This window comes from Urocampus carinirostris, chromosome 7 (genome assembly GCF_059441175.1).
Source record: "Urocampus carinirostris isolate Australia breed hairy pipefish chromosome 7, RoL_Ucar_1.0, whole genome shotgun sequence".
NCBI lineage: Eukaryota > Metazoa > Chordata > Actinopteri > Syngnathiformes > Syngnathidae > Urocampus > Urocampus carinirostris.
In genome coordinates, this window is record NC_142355.1 from 2,227,481 (window position 1) to 2,238,170 (window position 10,690).

Genomic DNA, 10,690 nt, shown 5'->3' on the forward strand with positions numbered 1-10,690 from the left:
TTCCCCAGAGCCATTACCACCCTAAACACACACCGCACAAAAAACTGAAAACTCTTGCAAACACACTACCTCATACGAAGGTAAAATGGTACTCATGCCTATGTTTCTTGCACAATATTGACATTTTTTTGCACTATGTTGACTATTTTTGCACCAAATGCATATTGCACAACCCTTACGATACCAAACTGTATTACGATACCAAACTGTATGCAACATCCTACATGCCGACATTTTTTTGTGTAAATATTGTGTAAATTATAACCATACTCCTGGTTTTATAACCTTATCTTCTCTGTTCCTTTATCTTCTTGGTTTCTTTTATCCTCACTGCGAATAGGTGAACCTGGAGTGCCATGCCCAATTTTGCTGTCACAATAAGTTAACCCATTTTGTAACAATGACAATAAAGGTATATTCTATTCTATTCTATTCTATTTCTATTAACAGTGGGAGTCTCTCCTTTTTCTACTGTGCCTTTTGTTGATTATTGTGGCAGGGTAGGATGCAGTTATTTTCCAAAAACATGAGCTGAACCGATCCAGCTTCTTCTCCCCAAATCTTAGTCCTTTTGTTTTATAACAATAAATAGTGAATAGAACGAGATAGGCAGCAAGGCAGCGCGGTGGTTAGCGTGTGTGCGGCACAGTTCTGAGGTCATGGGTTCAAACCCAGCTACCAATAGAATAGAATAGAACATACCTTTATTGTTATTCTTGCAACATAGGTTGAATATATTGTGACAACGAAATTGGACGTGGCACTCCAGTTCCACGTTTTACAGTGGAGATAAAGAAAACAAATAAGATAAAGGAATAAAGAAGATGTTTGTACTGTCCTTGTTGCATAGACTTTGTTTTCCTCCGGAGGGGGGTGTATGAGGGGGTGAGGGACAGACAAAGATGGCCGGATCCAACTAGATGTTTGATCTTACTGAACCAACCTTCCTGTGCGGAGTTTGTATGTTCTCCCCGTGCTTGCGTGGGTTTCCCCCGGGCACTCCGGTTTCCTCCAACATTCCAAAATTTTACATAATATTTGGTCATGGAAATTATTTGAATGCAACACAAACTTTTTCTTCTTTTTCCCTGTCTTTTTTCTATTTTTTTTTAATTCCTTTAAAAAAATCTCATTGTGTTTATTTTTTCCTAGCTGTTACTTTTTTCTTTTTGTTCTCTATTTACTTTTTTTCCTTTGTTTCTTTCTTTTCTTTATTTCTGAATTTTTACTTATTTTTTCTCTTCCTTTTGTTTCTTTTTTTCTCAGCTTTTCACTACTTTTTCATTTTGGTATTTTTTTCTTTTTTGTTCTATTTCCCCCCCCCTTCCTTTAAGTCATTTTGTGCACAATTTTACATAATATTTGGTCGTGTAGGGATTAAAGAAGCAAAAACAACCCAAAGAGCCGTTTAGGACCCGAAAGAGCCGGTTCCTTTTAGTGAGCCGAGCCGAAGAAGCCGGTTCTCGAAAAACTCTACTGACTTTACTTAACTTCGTTCTACTTCGACTTTGACTTCAAAATACCGCATTTAGAAAACAACGTCAGGGGAACCCTTGTATTTTGACTTCATGCACCGTAACTTTGACTTCATTTGCTTCTTAATTAGCAATTTCGAGCCCTGATTTTTGTGAGCTGGCTAGATTTTCTTGTCCTCGGAAAAGCTCTGGGCAGTGCGCAATTGCGCATACACACAACAGGGACTTAAAAAAGATCCAGAAAAGTTAAAGCAGCGCAATTTCTCCTTTAAAACAATTTCGAGGTCAATGAATCTAAGCCTAGCTAATATGATTTTCAAGGGCAATAATAGAATATATAACATTTTAGTTTCACTCTCTTTTTACAGGTGTCATTTTTTTATATCTTAAAACTTGCCCAATCGTTTTTAAGGACGCGTGGGAACTCTGTTGAATCCTCATCTGAAAAAAGCAGTCGAAATAGCCACGAGCCCTCAGTTCAGTTGGCTGAACACGCAGAAGTAGTAAAAGAAAGCAGCTGCCGAACGGCGAGCGGCTGAAAATATGACTTTCCAAACTTTTATTGTTGGCTTTCACTCTGAAGATCAGAGAAGTCCGATCGGCCATGAAACTAATAAAAAGAAAAAAACCTGGTAGGTTTAAAGAGACGGTTGCGGCACTGGAGCTAAAGGTTGTGAGTATTATGAGGAATAATACTGAACTTCAGGCCTCTCTGTGCTTTCAAAACATTGGAAAGTTCACATCAGGGTTCGTACGGGTGCTTGAAACTGTTGCCATGTTTCACAACAAGTTTGCCATACATGCTAAGTTTCAGAAATGGGAAATCGGGAGATTTTTTTTCTTGACGTGATTATTATTATTATTATCATCATTCTTCTTCTTCTTATTATTATTATTATTTGAAAAGACAACAATTCCATTCGTTTTTCAATCTACTTTATTGTTATTTTAAGTTTACATGTGATTATTACAATGTCCATTTTTTCTGGTGTTCTATAACATAGTCATATGGACAGGGTTGGGTAGGGTTACTTTAACTGGATTACTTTCAATTACTTTTGGATTACTCCAATACAGAATGCTGATAAAAGACAAAATAAACTAAATATGAATACAATTACTAAATTTTGTGCAGGCTTAGGGAGTAACGGAATACATAGAAGGGCAAAAATGATGTTGGCAAGCTGTTTGGATTTATTTTTATTTTGTTTCTGTCGCATTTTATGTTAAAGAGATCAAAGCCAGGAGAGAAAGCTTACCACGTGTTGTGAGTCATCATTTTATTCATATTGAGTTTCTTTTGTCTTTTATTAGCATATTTGGTATTGGAGTAATCCAAAAGTCATTGAAAGTAATCCAGTTAAAGTAACCCTACCCAACCCTGTTTGAAAACATTTCAAAGTTCACATCAGGGTTCGTACGGGTGCTTGAAATTTGGGTTAAGTGCTTTTCAATGCTTGAAACTGTTGCCATGTTTCACAACAAGTTTGCCATACATGTTAAGTTTCAGAAATGGGAAATCGGGAGATTTTTTTTCTCTCGACGCAATTATTATTATTATTAGTATTATTATTCTTTGAAAAGACAACAATAAAATTCGTTTTTCAATCTACTTTATTGTTATTTTATGTTTACATGTGATTATTACAATGTTCAATGATTCCAAATTTTCTGGTGTTCTTTAACATAGTCATATGGACAGGGTTGGGTAGGGTTACTTTAACTGGATTACTTTCAATTACTTTTGGATTACTTCAATACCAAATATGCTAATAAAAGACAAAAGAAACTAAATAGGAATAAAATGATGACTCAAAACACGTGGCGAGCTTTCTCTCCTGGCTTTGATCTCTTTGATCTCCGGCAAAACGAACATAAAATGTGACAGAAACAAAATGAATATAAATCCAAACAGCTTGCCAACATCATTTTTGCCATTCCACTGTATTCCGTTACTCCCCAAGCCTGCACAAAATTTTGTAATTTTATTCATATTTAGTTTCTTTTGTCTTTTATTAGCATATTTGGTATTGGAGTAATCCAAAAGTAATCGAAAGTAATCCAGTTAAAGTAACCCTACCCAACCCTGTGCGCGCATTCCTCCTCTCCCTAATAAACTGTGAGTACGTTACGCGATTGGGTTCTCCATTCCTTTTTCCTTCCCTGGTTCGTGACACAAAAAACCTGTTAAATGAAGAAACCGACTCGCGTGGAAGACCAGAACCTATTTCAATTTAGTTGGAAACAGCAAATCCGTATCAAATGATGTCACTCGTCTCCTCCTTCATAAATCCTGGTAAGATTAGAGGGGATTAGTTTTGTCCCCGTTGTAACGTGTGTTTGGCTGACAGGATGGCTCGGAGGGAACATCCATGCCAGTAACACGCATTTATACGGCACAACGAAAGCACCATAATGATCGGCATAGCAGCTTGCGCACGCTGCTAAAAATTTGGCGCAGCATAATAACAGTTCGACAGCACACAGAGTTGTAACATAAATTAGTTTGTATTTAAAAACGGGCAAAGGGACAAGATACTTCGGAATGTAACATTGTACTGTATTTTCTGCACTATAAGGCGCACCGGGTTATAGGGCGCACCCCCCAAAAATAGTTTTTAGTCCTATATTTTCCATTCATAAGGAGCACCAGATTATAAGGCGCCACAACGGGGACGGTGGACAAAACAGTCAGATGGTTCAGTCAAACTTATTACCCCCTTAACATTCCCAAAGCTTACAAAGAAGCAAATAAGTGTCTCACACATGTACGGACATAGTGTCCGTACGATGTCACCCAACAAACATTTCTCAGTTTCCATTTTATTTTTTGCTGGCAACTGCGTGGACAGCAAAGTACGAATTTTATTGTGCATGGAAACGGGGTTCTTTACTGTGCATATGACAATAAACACTTTGAATTGAATTTAGTTTAAAAATAGACGCATCACAGAAACATCAAGATCGTTCTAAAACAAGATACCGGGAAAATATAAAGCCAGGGTACCTCAACAAAGTTGTTTTGCAGCCATCACCTTCAATAACGATACGCAACCATGGTCTTCTTACAACCGTGAGTGTAGTAAATCCAGGAGAGTAAAACATTTACAAATACAGAATAGTAAAAAATGTTTTCTCTGTGCCGTAGTGCAACCCAACGCGTGATTCACACTCATCTTTTTCGGCCAATCGCAGGCTTTGTTTTGCCCCTTTAGCCTATGCAAGCCTGTAAATGATAAAAAGGATCCGCCCCCTTTCCCCCCGAATAACTTTAGCCAATAGTGACCGCTTCAAATGATGATTGACACATTGGGTAGGAAATGAAATGCCGGTATATAAATCCCAGCATGCACTGCAGACTACTTCTCCTACGAGGGGAAATCGAGTCGGCGGCTGCTTCCCTTACTTGTGAGACTATGTGACTCTATTGATCCATAGATAAGGCGCACTGTATTATAAGGCGCATGGTCAGCTTTTGAAAAAAATGAAGGCTTTCAGGTGCGCCTTATACTGCAGAAAATACGGTAATAACAGTTTGACAGCACACAGAGTTGTAACATAAATTAGTTTGTATTTAAAAACGGGCAAAGGGACAAGATATTTCGGAATGTCACTTTGTACATTAAATCAGTGGACATATTTACAACATATTTACAACATGTACAATAGAAATGCTACAAAGGCTAAGCAGACATACGAATAAAAGTGCCTTGCTGCCGGAATGGCAGCGGACTGTGCAAAAAATTTTCAATAAAAGAGGCCAGATGTTTAGAGCCGTCAGGGTTTCCACCAGTGGGTTGAAAGCCTAGTGGGCAAGTCTATCGATGAATAGTCCCATTGAAAAGCCCACTCCCACATCACATTGTGCTAACATCCCAAAAATGTGTAGGGTTATAAGCAATGTTCCCTGGAATTTTCCACTCGGTGAGCCAGGCTTGAAACAACAGTGAGCAACAGCAATCCCAAGTGTGGCAACTAAGTCATTAGCAAACATGTCCAAAACTTTCCGGCAATGCAAAATTATTTTTCTCTTTTGAATGAATTGGCTCATGTATTATTGCAAAGGTTGTACGGCCTACAAGCGTCATTTGTTTTTACAATTCTTTCACTAGATTTCCACTTTTTTTCCTGGTATCTTTTGTCGCATAATATTAAAATTTTGGGGGGCTTATTGAGTCGGTTGCACGATACACAACTGTATTTAATCACATTTTTGAGTGGAAGTACAATGTTGGCAACAAGCTTAACTTCATGTAATTGGAAATTATTTGAATGCAACAAAAAACTTTTTCTTCTTTGTCTCTGTTTTTTTTCAATTTTTTTAAAATTCCTTTAAAAAAAAAATCTCATTATGTTTATTTTTTCCTAGCTGTTACTTTTTTTCTTAGTGTTCTCTATTTACTTTTTTTTCGTTTGTTTCTTTCTTGCCTTTTTTTCTGCCTTTTTTTCTGAATGTTTCCTTCTTTTTTCTCTTCCTTTTGTTTCATTTTTTTCTCAGCTTTTCACTACTTTTTCATTTTGGTATTTTTTTCTTTTTTGTTCTATTCCCCCCTTCCTTTAAGTCATTTTGTGCATAATTTTACATAGTATTTGGTCATATAGGGATGAAAGAAGCAAAAACAACCTGAAGAGCCGGTTAGGACCCGAAACAGCCGGTTTCTTTTAGTGAGCCGAGCCGAAGAAGCCGGTTCTCGAAAAACTCTACTGACTTTACTCAACTTCGTTCTACTTCGACCTTGACTTCCAAATACAGCATTTAGAACACAACGTCAGGGGAACCCTTGTATTTTACCTTCGTGCACTATAACTTTGACTTAATTCGCTTCTTAACTAGCAATTTCGAGCCCTGATTTTTGTGAGCCGGCTAGATTTTCTTGTGCCCGGAAAAGCTCTGGGTAGTGCGCGATTGCGCACACACGCAGCCTAGAGGGAACATTGGTTAGGAGCCATCTCATGGACGACCAACCTATATTTATCAAAGTTATTTTTTTGAGGAGGTCTAAATTTTTTGGAAGCTAGAGCTATTGTTGGTGATAGGAATGAGTGTAGAAGTGTTCTAAAAGGATAGTGGGTTGTTTAGACGTGTTATAAAGGATGGGCTGGGCACCCGTATGATGCGGCAGGGGTAAACCAGTGAAAGCTGTCGGCTCCTGCTGTTGAACATAAGACTGTGTTGTGTTTTTTTCCCATTTATTTTCTTTGTTATTGTATGTGTTTGTCTTGCTTTCGGTCACCCCTCTTGAGGGATATGACCAAAGTAGATAGATAGATTTTTTTCCCCAGTCTTCTCTTGTTCCTGACCACCAGGCTTATACGGTTTTCTGGAGGAAACCCTCAGTAGAAATAATAAACGAAATATTGGACAATTAACATTAAGGCATGGGATTTTTCATTAAAGATTAAAGCCGACATGGCAACAATCCAAACACATTTACAGCACGAGGGGGCTATGCTACCCCATGCAGTCGCTGCATATGATACTCATCAAGTGGGATTCATAGTTTGAACTGAATCAGCAGGGATTATACCAGGGGTCTCCAACCTGTTGTCCGTGGGCCCCTGAGGGTGGCTGAGGTGACCGTGGACTAAAAATAGCTCACCAGCGCTGTGGTTTTCTTGTTAATTTATTATTTGTTGATGTAGACTGAGTCTATTTAACCCTACTTCCAATAACTAACCAGGTAATAACAGTAACAACATAGTAATAACAAGTTATTTTAGAAATGCATCTCAAACCGGGTGTCTTTTGCGCCAATTAGTAAAAAAGCTCTTTGGCCTGCTTCTCCTTAGAAGACGCTACAAGTGCATCAGAGTAATAATTAGGATGAGGAACAGCTTCTTCCAGAAACCCATTAGTAAGACGTACTTAATGCAGAAAATCTCATCTCATTAGCTGCACTGCTTATCCTCGGTAGGGTCACGGGGGTGCTGGAGCCCATCCCAGCAATCATCGGGCAGTGGGCAGGGGACACCCTGAACTGGTTGCCAGCCAATCGCAGGGCACACAGGGACAGACAACTCATTCGCTCATTCGCACCTAGGGACAATTTGGACCGGCCAATTCACCTGAAATGTTTTGGAATGTGGGAGGAAACCGGAGTGCCCGGAGGAAACCCACGCAAGCACGGGGAGAACATACAAACTCCGCACAGGAAGTCTGGAGCTGGATTTGAACCCACACAGGAGGTTCCCATGACTTGAACTGTGCTGCACATGTGCTAACCACTGCGCCGCCGTGCTGCCCTAATGTAGAAAATATTTAACTTTAAACTTTTTGAAGACACCTCAAACACCACACCCCTCTAAGATGTTTTATCCTTTTGCACATGTCTATTGTTTTAATATTTTACTTGCACTGAAAGAAAAAGCACTCCAAATTTGTTATACTTGTATAACAATAATAAAGCCCATTCATCATCAGGGTTGGGTAGGGTTACGTTAACTGGATTACTTTCAATTACTTTTGGATTACTCCAATACCAAATATGCTAATAAAAGACAAAAGAAACTCAATATGGATAAAATGCTTTCTGTCCTGGCTTTGATCTCTTTGATCTCCGGCAAAAATAACATAAAATGCGACAGAAACAAAATGAATCGAAATCCAAACAGCTTGCCAAAATAATTTTTGCCGTTCAATGTATTCCATTACTCCCCAAGCCTTTAGTAATTTAATTCCTATTTAGTTTCTTTTGTCTTTTATGAGCATATTTGGTATTGGAGTAATCCAAAAAGTAATTGAAAGTAATCCAGTTAAAGTAACCCTACCCAACCCTGTGCACGCATTCCTCCTCTCTCTAATAAACTGTGAGTACGTTACGCCATTGGGTTCTCCATTCCTGTAATTGAAAGTAATCCAGTTGAAGTAACCCTACCCAACCCTGTTTATCATTTATTCAAAAGTAGCTATCATCTTAGAAAGGTTGAAGACCCCTGGGTTAGCTTGTTACAAAGTAGGCGTCACGTTTAATTCATAAGAGGTAGTTCAGTTGGATGTTCTTTCGGCCACAGTCTAAAGTATATGCTCACAAATGGCCGTACTTCTCTTTGCAGTGCAGAATATGTCTGTACACTCTGTCTATCCTGTCTTGAAGGACGGCTGCATGCTCCTCCGAGAGGAAGCCCAATTTTACCCACAAAGGCTCACTGTCTTTGTAGAGCTCCTGAAGATTTTTGCTGGAATCGCTGCCTCGGTGCAATTCGGCAACGCGCTGCGCAGTCCTCTTCCTGAAGATGCACACGGAACTCAGCACAGTTTGGTGGTATCGCTCCCACATGTGCAAAACACGGAATCCGTGCACTAACCCGGCTTCGTTATCGATAAAAACAAGGTTTCCTCGAGGGGTCTTCAGGAGATTGTTCGTATCCCTCTCCATGATGCGAGCGTCCCACTGCAGGCTGAACAGATTGCTTACCAGCCTGTCGAAATTGGCTGTTATATAGTCGAACAGAATCAGATCGCTCCATTGCATCAGCTCCACTAGTTCTGCTACAGTTTTGTTGAGGAGTTGCGGGTGCAACCCCCGACTCTCCTGGCGCAGAGGAGAGGGTGTGATCACCCCACTCAAGTTGGAGACCCACGCGGTGAGAGAAACCACGGAGTGCTCGCTCCATTGTAATCCAGCGAGGCGCGTCCTCACCACCCCCCATTGTTCACCGTTTAGCTGGGAAAGAGCCAGAGGAGGTACGTTCGTGATGCCCATTAAAGAAGCGAGGTAATAGGTCAAAGTTTCGCCTTGCACCTGATCCATATTGATACCGTAGCGCACGCAGGCTTTGGAGCCGTCCTCGAAAGTGGCCAGCTGGTTGGAGACCCTCCCGCATCCTGGCTCCAGCTTCACCACCCGCAAATCCCGCGATCTGTCTCTCCAAGCTCGCGCGTGTTCTTCAGCAAAGCCAACTGGGAGCAGATCCTCCAACCAGGTGCTCCAAAAGATCCCATCCTCTACCGGGGTGTCCGATACGGAGTTAGCTCCACGCGGGGATGTCGTATTCCTTTGGTCCTGGCTTTCACTCGCATTGCAAGCCCCCGATGCGGTTCTGCGTGTCGCCGGGACAGCCAGCAGAGTCCGGAAAGTTTTGGCGGATAGATCCACGGGGAGTCCCGTGAAGCCCCTTTTGTGTCGTTCCAAGCGGTCCTCCAGCGAGCTCCAGACGTAGAAGACCCCCGCAAAAGCGCCCAGGAAAAGCAGGGCGAATAAGTTGGATGTGGCGACCCTCATGACGACCACGCACACGGATGAAGAATGAAAAAGATCGAGTTGAATTCGATCGGCAGCAGAGCCTGAGCGTCTCCCGAGCCCGACAGCAGCTGCCCTGCGGACTGATCGTAAGAGTGATCCCGCAGCGGTGTTTTGTTCATATCAGTTGTGGATCAAAAACCTCCTCGTGGCGGGGAGGTTTTGGACATGTCCTCTGTTGAACCTTCCGGTGATAGAGTGGCTCTGCGCCGGTGAACACCTCAATGCTTCTCATCCTCTTCTGGCTCGCTTTGCCCTCCTCGCTCTCTCCCACTCTTTCTTTCTCTCCCTCCAGCTAACTGGCTGAGTTTGATTTGTGGCGGTGTTGGGAGGCTTAGGAGGTGGGACACGTGACTCCAGTCCCGGGTTGGTGGGAGGGTCGTTTTGTGAAGGGGAAAGGGAGGAGCGCGGCAAGTTCTCCACTGTGAAAAAGAGGTGGGGGGTAGTCTTTTATCTTGGTTAATTTAGAATCCTTTTTCAAATCTGAATTTAATCTCGAAGGTTTTCCTTGCCATAAAAGATTGGATAAACCAGCACTAGACTAAACATGCTTTAGACTAGGAATTTGTAATACCCATTGCAGCCTGGTCATCCTGAGAGGGGGAAAACAGTGTTCATTTTAAAAGTGATGGGTCCCAGGGACTCGCATACTCAAAAATCTATGGGTTCCAACAGAGATCTATAGGTCCCCAAAATTTAGTGTGGTCCATGCCCTTACAAACTGTCGTATTTTCCCTTACAAAATACCCCAAAAATATTTTTCTCTTCAAACATGTTTATTTATGTAGTTTAACATGTTATATTGTACATGTGTTTCCTTATATCATCTCATCTCATCTCATCAGCTGCACCGCTTATCCTCAGTAGGGTCGCAGGGGTGCTGGAGCCCATCCCAGCAATCATCGGGCAGTGGGCAGGGGACACCCTGAACTGGTTGCCAGCCAATCGCAGGGCACACAGGGACAGACAATTTGC

General features: G+C 41.3%; 1 protein-coding gene across 1 annotated transcript; it reads right to left on the reverse strand.

Annotated features, from left to right (window-relative positions):
- Positions 1 to 4,486: 4,486 nt before the first annotated feature.
- Positions 4,487 to 10,005, reverse strand: fjx1 (four-jointed box kinase 1). Its single transcript, XM_088339537.1, has one exon. The coding sequence runs from the start codon at positions 9,695 to 9,697 to the stop codon at positions 8,501 to 8,503; it is 1,197 nt and encodes a 398-aa protein (XP_088195663.1). The 5' UTR covers positions 9,698 to 10,005; the 3' UTR covers positions 4,487 to 8,500.
- Positions 10,006 to 10,690: the final 685 nt, after the last annotated feature.